General features: G+C 38.0%; 1 protein-coding gene across 1 annotated transcript in view; it reads right to left on the bottom strand.

The window, feature by feature from the left end:
• The window catches only part of LOC104169087 (kinesin-like protein KIF1B), a gene marked incomplete at both ends in the record, with an annotated part of 48,285 nt that overhangs the window by 23,139 nt on the left and 9,072 nt on the right, over positions 1-16,074 (bottom strand). The window contains 9 exons of the mRNA XM_009709900.1: positions 1,222-1,305; positions 1,788-1,894; positions 3,296-3,375; positions 6,525-6,600; positions 7,990-8,069; positions 9,621-9,754; positions 13,624-13,766; positions 14,310-14,388; positions 14,691-14,766. Of these exons, the coding sequence (XP_009708202.1) occupies positions 1,222-1,305; positions 1,788-1,894; positions 3,296-3,375; positions 6,525-6,600; positions 7,990-8,069; positions 9,621-9,754; positions 13,624-13,766; positions 14,310-14,388; positions 14,691-14,766 (859 nt within the window). The remainder of the gene's footprint in view (positions 1-1,221; positions 1,306-1,787; positions 1,895-3,295; positions 3,376-6,524; positions 6,601-7,989; positions 8,070-9,620; positions 9,755-13,623; positions 13,767-14,309; positions 14,389-14,690; positions 14,767-16,074) is intronic.

The following is a 16,074-nucleotide window of genomic DNA, read 5'->3' as shown; positions in this document are numbered from 1 at the left end:
CAGCTTGGAAAAGCTTAACTTCAAACACTGCAATACATGGCGCTTACTTTTCTTTCAAATGTGGTCGACATGTATTGATTTTATTGGAGTCCTAATCAGTGGGATTTACAGAAGGATTTTACAACTTCTTTTACACTAACATCAAAAAAGCTGAAGAAATCTAATATTTTTAAGTCTTTTGGCTAAATCCTAGAGATATCAGATGTCCACAAAGCCTAAGATATGTGCATGATGGAAGACAGTAAAATGTCTCTGCTCTTCCAGAGAACGTATTAATGTAGTAAATTTTTTAAAAAGACATTCTAGTAAATAGACCTCCAAAGTAACCAACATTGTCCTTATCAATATACCACTAAAATACAGGCTCTTAAGCATGTCAGAGACCATGTCTATGTTCTTCTAGTAACTCAATTATCTAGACGCAGAAGGAAAAAAAAAATTATTTTTTTTTTTTTTTAAGAGAAACAAATTACTAAATGATAAAGTCATGGTAATCAATATGAGCCATATGAAGGCACAGGACAGCAAAAACTGTTCTTCCTTCATTGTGCAGACTTGCACTGAACTCAGTACACTTGGTTCCACGAAAATACTCACAACTTGGTGCAAATAATTCAGAGGCGAGGTTGGGTGGTTGGTTTGTTTTTTTGTTTTTTTCACCAGTAGAAAAATGGGGGAGGGACATAAAAAGCATCATAGCTTGAAAGAGATTGGTTAAAACCCATAATTTAGGGAAGTCACTCCTTCTCTAATTCTTCCCCCACACGCCTTTTAAAGGAATGTAGGGGACTGAGTAGGAAATCTAATGAGAGCAAACAGAAGCTGTTCTACTCCTGCAGAGGGTCATATCTTAGCTTTGCCAGGAAACGGGGAATTTTCCATCAGCAACTGGCAGTCTGTCTGCTCTGTCTCACTGAGACTGCCAAGGGCAATAGGCTTGGGCAAGAATGTATTTGAATAATTATCAGGGTAAGCAGAAGGACAAGCAGGACGCTGCGTGGCAGTGAATATTTAAGTACACTCAGAGCTAGTGCAGCAAAATGAAAGAAAACAAACTGCTGCCAAGAAAGAATGGTACCAACTTCTGTTTAAAAGCTACACTCCAAAAACACTGCCGTCCTTTAACAGCACCCAACATTCTCCGCATATGATGCAAACGTCACATACAGACAACTCTGAGATGGAGAGTCTACAAAAAAAATCCATTCTAACATTTCTTACCTGAGCGCAACTGCACAGGCTGCACAACCCTCTTGCCATTAACATAGGTTTCTGATCTTTCACAAGGCTCCAAAGTAACAATAACTATGAAGAAAACAACATTGACAAATGAGACTTTAGAGAGCACTGTACAGAAGATGTGTGCAAATCCTAGAGGCCTCTCATTTTCTGCTTATCTTCCTACTAACACCAGAACAAGATACAAATGAATCACTCCTTGATGCCACACTGGTTAAAAAAAGAAATAAAGCCCCATGAGAAAATCAATACTACTGACATCTCCACATATTGCCACTGGAAATTATTACTTTTTCTGTTTGAATTTTCATGTTTATGGTTAACTCAGATCAGAACTTAACTCTTATACTGACTGCAGCCTGCAATTTGAAGCTATTATCACCTAAACAAATTTTATTTTCTTACCCTAAGACTCAAGAAAACAGTGAGTCAAAGCTGATGGTTTTCTTGAAGTAAGAGAAACTTTCAAATACCAATATTCCCTGGCCAACTATCAAGTGAGAAGTGGAAGATTCAGCAATACTTTGCTAGAAGAAGTACTTTTTCACCTTCACCGTTGTTGTTCCTCTCACTTCGAAAGATGCAGTGCTCTTCTTTGATATGAGCCCCACTCAATACAATGTCTTGCCTTCGCTCAGCATCAGCTTGGCCAACCCTGGATCCAACAGAAAATATTTGAAGAGCAAATTGGACACTTTCTACAACTCTCTGTAGGACAATATAGCTCAGAAATCTCCTGGAAAAACATCTGAACTATTAAGACTATCCTTCAAGTTTAAAAGTTTGAACTAGCACTTAATTGTGCACTGCAGTGAACTTACCAGATTTACCATGAATTGGAGGATAATAGCTTGACAACAGAAAAGAGAAGTTTTCTCTCTCTCAAAACATGTAACTTAAAGAGAATTTAAATGTTAAACACCTCTGGATTTAATGTATTTCCTTCCCTCTTGTGTACCCCCTTCTCCCTTTAGCAAAGGAGTGCAGAAGTAAAAACAAAAAAAAGTGACAGGAACTTCCAGTGGTGCATTTCAGCTGGCATACAGTGATCATCCCTTCCAATAATCACCATCTGCACTTCAACAAAAGAGCAAAAACGGCTCAGGAGACTCTTGCTGAATAATTAGGTGTCACAAGCAGTTTTATCCAGCTTCCAGTGAGAGGCTGGCTGTATCCCTGGAACATGAAGATTTATGTCCATTCCAAAGTCAAGTATTCGAGCAATTCTACATACAGACAACTTAATTTTCAATCCTAATGTTTATGAACTTCTTGTTCTGCTTATTACTCTACACATTTCTGATGCCAGCTAGCTAGGTTCAAAACTTAGAATGATGTCTTAATCCCTAAGCTATTCTATTTACCATTCTGTGCTGAATTGTCTACAAGTTTGGCATTTTTTCCAGTAGGTCCAATGCATATTAGAGTAGTACCATACAACAGCACCTGCTTGTGTACTCTTCTCCATTGTTCCCCAGGAACATACAAACTAAGCAACCAAACATGACTTAGTGCTCCAAAGACAACAAAAATCATCTCCCTTCTTCCAGATGTCTTAACACCAAGTTTTGGAATAAGGAATAAAATCTGTTTTAAATTCCAAAACTGGCAATTAAATTTAATCTCATATATGTGAATGCAGAATACATTAATTGTGCAGAGGCATGGATAACAGTTTATTCCAGTTGCTTTTATCAAGTACTATTGCTTTCAACCCTCCACCCATCAAGATCTCAAAAGCATTTTCAGTAAGTTCTACTACTTTTGTTTGCCTGTATCTTAGAAGAGATATCATGCTTTCTTTTACTGCCCAGGTGTAATAATGAACTTCTTAAAAAGCTGAGTGACCGCACACATTATTGTTAAAGCAGAAAATCAACTTAAAAGAAAATGCATTTCTGTAGTTTTTTCCACCTACAGCAATCTCATGCTTCGTTTGTACCTGCAAGTTGAGTAGCTCAAAGCACAATTATTATTTAAACTCACAGTGTCTCCAGCATGGGAATTTAAGCAAGCAAAGAAGCAGATTTCAGAGCGTATTAGCACCAAACCTCACCTAGTAATACCATCTTTGATGTAGTAAAGCAGACATTCAGACATGAGTGGATCTTCATTAAGGTTTACAAGATGAGGAGTCTGAAAGAACAAAAAAAGAAGTTAATTAAGAACTGAGGACCTACTTTCAGGCTTCTTCCCACAGCGATGGAGGATGCATATTAATCCAGCAGTTTTGCTATGTATATCGAGCTTATTCCACAATGCATTTTTTCAAACATAACCTCCTGCAGTACTGAAAAGCATCACAAAGTAATAGTAGAAGTACAGCTCAGATTGCTTAGTTATCTGAAATGTCAACCAATAAAGGGAATAAAGGCTTCAGTTGGAGGGGGAGGTGGTGGAAAAAAAAGATTCCTTGTAAAGTCTTTGTAAACTGTGATAAGGGAAGTCCAACAGCAGAAAAGGTTGCTTCAGTAAAATTTTGAAACTGATGTGGAAACAAGTTTGGCTTTTCTTGGGCAGGTCAGGTGCTCATTTGGCAAATTCTGTTAGCATCAAAAGAAAATCTAAAACTACCAACATTCTCTGATACAAACAGCTAAAAAGTTCTTCATCTAAAGTTCTTCTAAATTTAAATCCACTATGGTTACTAAACCAACCTTCTTTGGTGAAAAAACCCCATTGGAATCAGCAAACAAGTCACAAGGCCTTGGTGTGAAAATCTAGCCAGTGAGATAGCAGTAAGCACAAGCACAAAAGAAAAGGCAAAAAATGGTTAAGCAGAATTAAAGAAGAAAGGTGATAAAAGAGAAACAAAACTGTTCATAACCCACTTGTCTCTTTGCTACCCTCAAATAAAATAAATTTAGCAAAAGGAAATAAATTTGGCTAAGATTCCTTGGGAAAATTTCTTCCATCAACTTACTCTAGCTGCAAAAAACTTTACTTAAGAGAGATGTTAACAGTACTTAGTATACAGAAGCTCAAAAATTACTGGATGTTCACAATGAAATTTGTCTTTGAATGAAGAAGTCTGATTGTCAGTTGCCCAATGGAAGACTTAACTATAAAGACAGAAAGGGAGAAAAAACAAGACACTTTTTTCACCCCTAAAAATATAGGGGCCACCTAAAACCGCGGCTGAAGATGCCCCATGCCATCATCACTATTCACTGCATTCAAATCAGTATTTGGAACTGTATAAAGCTCTTAATTTAAGAGGAAACTGGAGAGAAACCAAATCCCAGAAACAGTCAACTGCTGTAACACCACTGATTTGTACCACTTGGAGACTTTGAAAATAATGCTGTACCTTATACATACATGTTTTAGCATCTGAGTTAATTTACTACACTAAATCGAAGACTGAATTGGTCTTCCAAAGGCAACAGAGAGCTTTGTAAGAAATAAAGCTCAACAACTTGAAAGATGATGCTAGCAAAACCAACTATTTGCTTATTCTGAGATCTATTATTTATCCACAGACAGTTACGTCTTCAACTTCCTCCTGTACAGCATTCCTCAAGCGTGAGCTGAAGGATTTTCCCTGCTCCCATCTTTGACGACAGTACAAGCAATTAAATTCCACAAACCATTTCAAGAAGTTTCCTGCCATCAAAAGCAAAACTGGTAGATACAGCAATGATTGCACAATGTGATACCTTTTAACTCATGAAGCAGGCAAAATTTACCTTACAAAGTTCAATTTACAGCTCAGCTGGTAAAAACACAGTGCTGTCCTAGTAGCATACGATTAGATATACGCTGGTACCTCAGAAGTGCAAAGTCTTTATAAGAAAACGTCAAATTTGCTATCTACGTCTCCTAAATTTTCACAACAGCAATGACAGTTACTAGAAGGAAAACTAATAAAACTGAAGTGCAAGGGTAGCAAGGAACAGAAGCAGACAGGACTAGGTCAGGAGTTTTACTTCTCCTAATAAATCCTATATGGGTAAAAAGAAATACTATCTATTACCAAAGCGACTACTTAATCCAGATGGCATTTATACACAAACCTGATCAGCTGAAAATGCACCAAAAGAGTCATCAAAAAGAGCTGAAGGTCTCTGTGGGAAAATCTAAAAGGAGATGAGGATCCACAACATAAAGAAAGAAATGTAAAGAACACTCAACAAATTAGCGTCTTTACAAACCTTAGGCACTTCTGGAGTAGATACCAAAAGCAAACCAGAATTCCACCTACTCCAAACATAACAGTCTAACACCACTTTAAACTAAGGATTAAACATTTTAACCAATTCTGCTGTCCTGTATTTCTGTACAATGCCTCTAGATAGGTCCCTGTTTAACCTTACACCAAGTTTGTAACACACTTGCACGTGCAAGTTTCAGTCTAAGGTATTGTCCTGTGCTCCCTGTTCAAAGATTCTTTGAGACATAAGAAAGTATATTCATTTCCTTGTACTGCTTCAATAATTCTCCTTTAACCGCATAGACAGCTTCTTTACTTACTTGATCATTTTATATTTATAGTACTGATTTATGCCCCTTTCCTGCACAGTTCTGCTCCTTTCAAATTGCAGAAAATAGAACTATTGACACGTACTGAGAGAAATATTCCCCTGCATCACCTATGTTCAGTGGTTCATTAGATTACAATCCCTTTTTCCAAGGGGAAAAAGGATTAACGAACAAATTCAAGGAAGAGCACCCAAACAAGACTTCAAACTTTTCTGGGTATCTCAAAGAAGAATAGGTAAAGTATGTGAAGTTCACACACAGCTACCGCAGAAAATGGCAATAATGGAAGAGGTAGCATTTCTGAGCTGCTACCAAATCAACAGATATGCAAGGAGCTGCAAACACTTCTTCTTGCAGCACGGATTTTTCTAAAGGAAAGTGCAAAAGAGTTCACCCATTTTCTGATATCAGAAGTCTTCCCATGAACTTTTCACACTGCTCCTGTTTCATCAGTGTATTAGGCTAGCACATGTTTCCCTACTTTAACAACCAATGGAAGCTACCACAGGCAATTCTCCCTAAAAGCCTTAAAGTAGTATCATCACTTGCATGAGGAACAGCATCCAACTTCATTATTATGGGCAAAATAATCCTTAGAGGCAGAGTGTTTTGATATATTCTAACACTAAAGCTATTTCCAAAAAGAGATTGTAAAAGGAACTTACAACTAAGGGTCCCAACCTCACTTATATTTTTCTGTATCTTACAAGCCCTTGTGTGAATGGTAGCTCGCTCATCACCCTCTCCTCCCAGGCTGATCAGCCTTTTGGAGGCATGATGCAATATTTATCAATTTTCTTTACCTTTTTAGGCGAGAAGACTCCCAGTGTTCCCCCATCTTCCCGAATGGCAACTCCCATTTCTGCCAACAATGCCTCCCTGAAAGAGAAAAGCAAGATATTTACCACATTTTAGACTTCTTAGACAAAATAAGGTCTAATGAAAGCCATGTAATGAAATACATTAGACTTTCAGCCAGCTTATCCGCTGCCCGTACGGCCAGGACTGTCACCACCTCATAACACAATAGGGCAAGTTTCTGAACTTTAGTCCTAGAGTTTATAGGCCTGCAGAATGGCAACAGCAAAATTTTTACAGAGATCTAACAGTATTTTAAGTGCAATAATGTATCACAAGATATGTTCATTTTAGGATATTACATTCATTGCTTCTTTAAGGAAGGTTAAAGTCTGTTCTAAATTTAAATATTTAAATTCAGGTAAAAGGAGATACCACTATTCATTAATTCAAAAAGACTTAACTGGCTCTTCCTGAACTAATATAGAAAGTACTCTCTCCTTCTCCAGACATAGAAAGGATTGTATCAGGTCAAACTGTTCATGTTTGACTTTGACAAAGAACAACAGCGATGCCAACATAGAAGAGTAAGAACATGGCAAACACTGTGACATTTTCCCCAAAGTATTCTCACAGTCTCTCAATTTCTTCCTAAGGAATTTCCGGAAATAATGGGGGCATTTCTTTTAAACAGCTATCTAAAGTGTTTTTCTTGCTGTTTTTTAAGGTCTTTTTTTTTTTTTTTTTTAATTCAACTCCTAGCATCATCAACATCATGCAGTAAAGACTTCCGAAGCTTCCCTATGTACTGGAAGAACTTCCTATTTGTTTCAAATTACCTTTTAGCCTTAAAGTCCCTTAGCTCCGGGGACTCAATCTCTATCCACTTTCTTCATATACCTCTCATGATTTTATGGACTGCTCAGTCACACTGTTTCCAGGCAAAGATGTTCCCCTTAACATATTTTGTAAGCTTTTGATATTCTAACGCTCCGTTTGGTTGCACCCACTTTCTGACAATCATTAAGCATCTATCTTGCTGCTCTAAGACACTATTCAAACCAAAGCTGGAAAGCTGGAGCTGTTTCATAATTTTAGATAAGGCCAGTACTAAAAATTTAATCTTTTCTGCTTAACCTTAGGGCCAGAATTTTTGGAATGTAAGAGAATGGTGGAAGGGGGAAGAAAGAGACCAGAACTCTATGTTGCTTCACAGGAGAAGCCAAAGTAGCAGCTTAGGATGTTACCTGAATTACAACAGTAAACACTTTAACTGTAGGAAATATAGGAAAGAACACAGCTTTCTCTCAGCATTGCCTCTACTGTTATATATAACAGAAAGGTCAGCAGACTTATCACTAAGCACTATTCTGCTGTTCCATTGCTTTTGGACAGGGTGACATTCTCCGTTTTCCACACTTCTCCATTTTCTAGGGACCATCCACATCTACCGCACTTCTGATTCCTGACCTTTCCATCCTAATGGCCTCAGTTTTCCTCAGCTTCTCTTCCCATGTTTCATTCAGCTCTGCAATGATCTTCTCGGATTCCTGTGTGAAAATCCCAGAAGCTGTTTTAGAATTCTTCTCAAAGTTCTTTACATAATACACAAGGCAATTAAAGTTTGTGCTCAGTTCTAGACCTCAAATTAATTTTGGATATAAAAAGTACTCTCAGCACTTCAAAACTCTAAGTTGTCTTCCTTAATTTTTAAAAGGGTAAATAGCCTTGAAGGCAAGCTGAGAATAAAAGATTACTTCATATCTAACCAGTCAGACTTTAATTTGAACCACCTAAATTTTTTTCCTTTTTTCCTTTTTTTTTTTTTTTAAATCTGATTTACAGACATCATTCAGCAACTGGATGCCAAGGAACTACAGAAACCACACTATTATTTCCATGGCAACAGCGGGTTTCTAATAGGAAATGGATATGCAGTGTGTGTTCCAGGCCATTCCAATCCCTGTGGCAGTGTCTCTCATGGACAAGACATGAGAACGAAGCATAGATTCAACTCAGTCACTTCTCCCCCTCATCCACCCATGGAGATTGGGGGGAGTTTCATAAAAGTCAAGAAATACTTTACTGTAATGCATTTTTGATGCAGTTTAATTCTATGCAGAACTGGGACAAGGCCGCTATTGTCTGGATAAAGCGTGCTATTCTGTGTGCTTCACATTTTAATCTGTGGGGGCTGGGCGAACACAACAGTGGCAGGATTATTCTTCCTCCTTTTTTCAACTTTGGGGTAATTTGGTTTTCTGAAAGCTGAGTGCATTTGCTAGTCAGACTTTGTCCACACTAGTGCTGACCAGGCCTCCTGAAGCATATACTTAAGAGCAAATTTTCCATAACTACCACTAGATCAGAGGACCTGTAAACAACAATCAAAATTTTCATTTATAATTTAGTTGCAGCTTCAGGGTACAATCAAATCTAAGTAATCCTAACAGGAAAGGCTGTGCATGAACCCAGTTTCTAGCCCACCCCAGTTAAGTGCCCTTTCTAAGGTGCAAGTGGGTTTCAGACAACCGGGTTTCCTACAGAAACAGCAGCATACTGGATCATAGAATCATAGAATCATTATGGTTGGAAGAGACCTCAAAGATCACCACGTCCAACCTTATACCCAATGCCATCATGCCCGCTAAACCCACTAAACCATGTCTTGAAGTGCTACATCTAAATGTTTTTTGAACACCTCCAGGGATGGCGAGTCCACCAGCTCCCTGGGGAGCCCGTTCCAACGACTCTTAGAGTGAAGAAGTTCTTCCTAATATCCAACCTGAACCTCCCCCCTTGAGACCATTTCCTCTTGTCCTATCACTAGTTACCAGGGAGAAGAGACCAACCCCCAGCTTGCTACAACCTCCTTTCAAATAGCTGGAGAGGGCGATCAGGTCTCCCCTCGGCCTCCTTTTCTCCAGACTAAACAAGCCCAGCTCCCTCAGCCACTCCTCATAAGACTTGTGCTCCAGGCCCTTCACCAGCTTTGAATAAAAAAAACAGGATCTGTTTATGCAGGAAAGTTCTCCAGGGTTCACTGCTGTTTAGCCTTGGAAAAGACCAAAGTAACAGCCTCAATCTACAGCAATACTTACCTTCAAACGTTCAATTGCCTCTTCTCCTCCAGGTGTTGACATGATTCTTTCCTGTATACTGGACACAGATGTTAAGCCCACCTGACTACTGAGAGAGCAGGAGGATGGAGATGCAGTGAGGGACCCCATGGAGGCTGTGGAAAAATTGCCAGGACGTTGATTCTCGGAGGCTAGCAAGTATCTATGTTTATTGTTCTGAAAATCTTTCAAATCTGGGAGAGAGACACACAGACAGAGGGAAGGCAGAAAGATGGGAAAAAGGAAAATAGGAAGAGGGAAGGAAGAGGAAAAAGGAAAGGAAGGAAATACCAGAGTAAGAGGAAAGCATTTAAGCAGCAACAAGACAAGTTTTGTAATTTTTAGATGGCAGTTCTGAAACAAATCTTTTAATATTAGCATCTATAACATAATGACAACTCAGTTCAGACCCTAAGGATTACTAGTAAGGACTGCATCATAAACCATTTTGATCAAAAAAGCTTGAAAAAAATAAATTACACACTTGCTAAAAAAAGTATCATCCTATTTCTAACTAAATCGAGCACCATGGAGCTCAGGCCAGGAGCAGATTTAGTTCCTCATGAGATTAGTGACATTTTGGGCTGAAGTCTGAATAGACACCAACCCCTTAAACTCGGCAAAACATTCCCTTCCAGACTCCTTTAATCTAAAATGATGATTAAGTTAATCTTTATCACAGCAGTAGTTCTGTACTCAGACCACAAGGATAAAGAACTACCTCTCCTTAAATTCCCACAGGAGAGTATGTAAATCACCTGTCAGTCCATGATGGGAAGAAGAGAACACAAGTTCACAATAACATCATTATGTTACTTCTTGAGCCTCCTTATCTGAAAAATGGAAATCTAAGATACCTGATCAGTGAAATATCTGATAAGGCTCTCACACTTCAGAAGGTGCTTTAAAAGCTTTTTAGTCTTAGCTTAGATGAGGAAGGCCTTAAAAAAATCCCAAAATTTAATAAGGCAGCTTTTGTAGCCTGAAAACCTGGAGGCCTGAAGGATGCCTTCTTGAAAGGCAGAAAACAAGGAAAAGGTGTATGAATGATTTAACAATGAATATTCAAAGGCAATTTATTTTAATCTAACTCAGCTTCTCAGATATGTCTATAAACCATATTCTCAGAATAATCACACATCAAATAAAAAAAGTCTTCTAACATGGAAATATCAGACAACTAAATAGCTCAGTTTTAATAATTCTGATAGTTTTCAATTCTATTTCAAAAACAAATCCTTTAAACTAAGTATCCTTAGGAAAGAAACAGGTCAAACGAGACCTTGCAAGTTATAAACAAGGGCTTCACACTTACAGAAATGAGATTATCATCCAGACATCGCATAACTTTCCACGTCCTCCTACATCTCCTCTACTCTTACCCTGAACAATTCTGCTACTGTCACCCTTATGCCCTAGTTCACTCCACATTCAACCTGCTGTTTCAGCCTCATGAAACTGATGATTGTATCAAGTCAATTTGAAAACCACCATCTGCAAATACAGGAAGCAGGGGTGGGAGTTTAACAGAAGCAGGTTAAGGAAAGGGAATGCCATCAGGATGAGGAAAGCAGGCATGACAGAGCAGGGAGGATGAAGTCTTAAATGCACTCCTGTGAAGACACATGCACTCCTGAAGATAAAGGAAGTGGCACTCGCAATAGCTTTCACACTTGCTGCGACCACAGAGAACCCAAACCCTCAACATCATGCACGCTTCTCTGGGAGGCTGCAGCTTTCACACGGATGACATATGCACACGCTGGAAGCAGCGTCGGAACGTAAGACAAGGCCAGGATGAGTCTTTACACCACCAGTAGCTTTAATTTTAGGAAATTTCAGACAGATCTCTTCCAGCTGATACTGTTTGAGTGAGGGTGAAGACTGACTGAAAGAGTTTAAAAAGTCTACCAACCCAAAATTTACATAGAATACATTTCTCTTGCAATGGACTACATGTATTTCCCTTTCATAGAAGAGAACATTAGAACAGAAAATAAAAAGCTATTTCCTGACTGTTTTTAACCCTATCAAGTTAATCATCTGCAACCAAGTATTTGAACTCAAATAAGAGATCTTCATCAGTATAAAGTGTCCAACTTTTTTTTTTCTAAAGAGACTACACAAAATAAATCAATCTCAGTCTCCAGGAGGAACTGGTAACACTCCATCTTGAGTTAATCAATTGACACATTTTAAAAAAATACTTCAAGGTGGAAAAGAGATGTTAAAAGGCCAGGAAGCTAGGTGAGCAGAACCTGTTTCAACTGAGTAACTTGAGAAAGATTTGCGAAAAAGATTTTCTGGTTTTAATCTAAACTGTTTGCTGTCATGAAAATAGACTAAAGAACTACCACTCTCCCTTCTATATTCTGCCAAAAAGAAAGCACTGAACATATGTTGCATTTTAAACTTTGCAATTTTTTTTGACTGTCAACTCAAATCTAAGAAATGCTGGTTAAGCTAGTTTTCATGAAACTGCACTGCATTCCACAGTGAGTGTTCTGTCTGGGATTTCCCTGTGAGAAATGCTGGCATGCAAAGCTCAGTTAAAAGTTGACCCAGAGAGAGCAGGTTAAAAAGAGAACCACACAATACACACATTTGCCTCCACTTCCAGAGTATTCATCTCCCATTGGATCAACTGAAAGGAAGCAGGAGGGAAAATACAAGAAGGATCAAAATTGAAGGTTCACTAGCGACACAGGAAGGGAAGAGAATACTATTTGATGTTTAAAGAAACAAAACACAATTTTCAGTAACACATAGTTTTTTCAGTTTTGATTTAGAACCAAAAAACACAGACTGTACCAAGCATGAAAACACTTGCATTTCATTGTCTTCTGGCACCATTCTCTCGAAAACAAGCAAACAAAAAGGTAAATACATGTTACACATCTTTAGGCAGTCTGTGACTAAGTCAGGACCTCTGCTTCACAGGCGAATAAGCTCTGACAAATCAGGAGCTGGTGCAACATTCACTTTTTTGGTTTGGTTTTTTTTCTTTTTTTTTGGGGGGGGGGGTGTGTGTTTGTTTGGTTTTGTTTTTTTAAGTCAAAGAATCATTCTGTGTTTTTATTGGCATCACCTTCACTAGGAATTAAATCACTGTTCATATTATAGCAGAACACAGCAGCTAAAATTTTTGTTTATTTGCCTTGTTAGGAGTGAGTACAAAGAAATAATTCAGGCACAAGTGTGTTCTGGTGCTTTAAGAGGTTGCTGGCAAAGCAAATCAGCACAATACTGCTCTGCCAACCTAACTCAAAATCTAGCCCCAAAAGAATTCATTATTTATTCACTAACAGCTGTTTCATACCTAGTTATTTTGAGATGACAAATGGTTTGTCACTCAGGACACTGTCTAACAGGAATTAGACATCTTTTTCTTTTCTGAGACAGGATGGCATTGAAGCCAGGTATCAACTAATAACCTTAACCCTTTAAGGAGGAAGAAAAGATGCTTTCTTTCTCAGTATGAAATTAAGTTTCTATATCTCAACTATCCTCCTTTTATCGGCAGCCAGACAAAAAGCCCTCCATAACTCAGCAGGGCAATTCCTGAATGTGTAAGTTACATTACACAAAAACATTTCTACAGTAACAGGAAACTCAATCATGTTTTTCCTTGAGAGTTTGAAGGTGGCCTGTCAACTCTCCAGACAATCCTAGAGTGGATTGTTTAAAGACAAAAGAAGCTACCGTTTCTAAAATCATGTTCAAAAATTTAATATCAGCACCTACATCTAAATTCCATGTTTTAAACCCCTTTCTCTCACAGGCCCAGCTCTCCCTCGTCTGTTATAGAGATCAACTTCAAGATGGTAATTGTTCACAGAATCATAGAAAGGTTTGGGATGGAAGCGACCTTAAAGATCATCTAGTTCCAATCCCCTGCCATGGGCAGGGACACCTTGCATTAGACCAGGTTGCTCAAAGCCCATCCAATCTGGCCTTGAAGGTAAGGTGTGTTTAACCCACTTACTGTCAATAATATCTCCCAGCCCTTGGGCACGCAGGAGATCCTTAAGCCTTGTCACCTCCTCCTTCAGCTCACGCACCAGCTTGGCATTGGGATCTTCATTGATAACAGCATTGCATTTAATCTGTTTTGCACGATCAGCATATCTGGAACCAGACCAAAACAATAGAACTTTACAATGAACACTTAAGTGCTTATATGCAACACAGGAATGCAGCAATATAGCACACACATCGCTTGCAGCACTATGTCAGAAGAGAATTCTGGATTATACTCAACCATGCATTTGAATTCATATTTAATACAGGGTATTGCTGTAAAAAAAAGACAAGTCCTATTCAAGATGAATTAACAGTATGTACAGACAACAATGTTTTTTTCTTTTTTCAGTGCTTTGAAGCCTCAGTTTGACTAATATGCTCAATTTTAGGGACAACACTGGAAAAGAACATGCAAACACAAGAAAATGAGTTTGATTTTTCAAGTTAAGAGTAGGCAATAAACCCCTAGCTCCCTATTCAAACACAATAGATTGTTTTTCCTCTTTCAGCATAACTGAGTTCTTGCCAGTACAGAGTCGTCTTCCCCACAGATTTTCTCAAAGTATAACAACCCAAACGTTTGAAGGATAGAATGTGGCCATTAGAGCTAACAGCTACTCATATTAATCTCAGACAAAAAGAAAGTACCTTAAAGTGCTCAAAGTTTCATCATAGTTTATGTCTGCTGGACTCAAAGCAGCAACCATTGCAGTCCTGGAATTACCACCTATAATGAACAGGCAAGATTTTAGATGAAACTACAGTCCACAATCTAGGCACTAATTACCTACTAAATATCACTATTTTCAATAAGTTATATAATGCAGCTATATTCTACACTACTAAGGAACATATAACTCTCCTATGATTTTTATAACTTTAACAAAAGGTGGAACTATATGACTCAGATTTGACTACTAAAAATATTTAACCTTATATTTGATATAAATTTAAGTTAAGTGAGTTAAAAGCAGTCAGAAAATTCAGCAAGAACTTCTTTCCATATTGGCACAGGCAAATCAGCCATACCTAGATTTTCTCGAAGAAGCCATGTTAGTACAGAATCCCTGTATGGTATAAAGTCTGTTTTCTTCTTTTTTTTACTCTACAAAGAAAGAACACAGTACTGAAAAATAGACACCAAATGCAAAATTACTATTTAAAACATTAAAAAAAAAAAATCATAGTATAGATATCAGAAGAACCATGACAGTATACACATATGCAATCTAAACATATGTGCCCCACACCCAGTTATACAAGTCATTACTGAGTTTCATATTAGATAACATGCAACATATTCAGACATGTGAACAGATGATGATAAGCAGTCCAGAGAATTCCCTTGACACACTACCTTCAGAAAGGTTTTCTGTATATTAAGAATATCTTCCTGACATTTAAATTTTGTGTTCTAACACCATTCCAAGAGAATTTAAGCAGTAAACCCTACTCTTTCAGGGGAGGGTTCACTTCTCTTTTGCTAGAAAAGTTACAGCTTTTTACAGCAGTCAAAAGTCTATGACAGGAGATTGCACAGCTACAGAGATACAAGTGCACATCTGAAAGGACAACCCAATCTTCCAGTGTTTCTGTAAGCAGTTGTTAGGAAACTTGACGACAGAAAAGATAACAGTACTTGGACACTGAAAGTAGAAATATGAGTAAAAAGGAGGTGGTTTGGCTTTTTTTTCCCCTGTTTTTATTTTGTGTTTGTTTTTTTTAAAAAAAAAAAAAAACAAAACAAACGCACAAGACAAAAACTTCATAGAGGCTACTCAAACCAAAGCACAAGGCCACAAAAAGGGCTCCCAAGTATTTAAGTATGTTGTCCCAAAATCAGTAGTGTCAAATGTAGAACTTCGACACAAGAGAAGAGGGCCTTCTCAGCACCTTTGGCAGACTTCCCTCCAAATTCCATTGCAAAGGTTTTCCCTAGCTTCTTTATTTGGTCCGAAAGAAACAATTATTAACTTCCAAAGCTCTATAACAGAATGTGAATCGAGTCATCCGTTTACTTACGCAACTAGTTAGTAGGCAAACATCTTGTTCAAGAGATGTCAAAAGTTTAATTCCACACAACATTTAACATTTAATGGCTTTGCAATAAAAGGCCTGATTATAATTTGTGTGAAACTCTTCTTAACACCCAAGAGGTGCTTAAAATGTGAGTGTTAGTCTTGCAATAGTTCTATTGTCCCTTGCCAAAGGTGAGTAACCTTACAATGGACAAGTAAAATTACTAAGGGCAGGTAAGCACCAGATGCTAAATCTAAAAACTAGAATTGACTATCGCCTAGAATCCATCATATGGGGTAAAGAAAAAAAAGCATGGAGAGTAGAAGTGTTAAAACGAAGTTATGCATACTAAAAATCAATATTCCCAAGGTAAGTCACCAAATCAGGAGCAGGA

This window comes from Cariama cristata, unplaced genomic scaffold (genome assembly GCF_000690535.1).
Source record: "Cariama cristata isolate BGI_N322 unplaced genomic scaffold, ASM69053v1 scaffold18331, whole genome shotgun sequence".
Taxonomy (NCBI): domain Eukaryota; kingdom Metazoa; phylum Chordata; class Aves; order Cariamiformes; family Cariamidae; genus Cariama; species Cariama cristata.
This window is presented reverse-complemented; position numbering and strand designations above follow the sequence as displayed.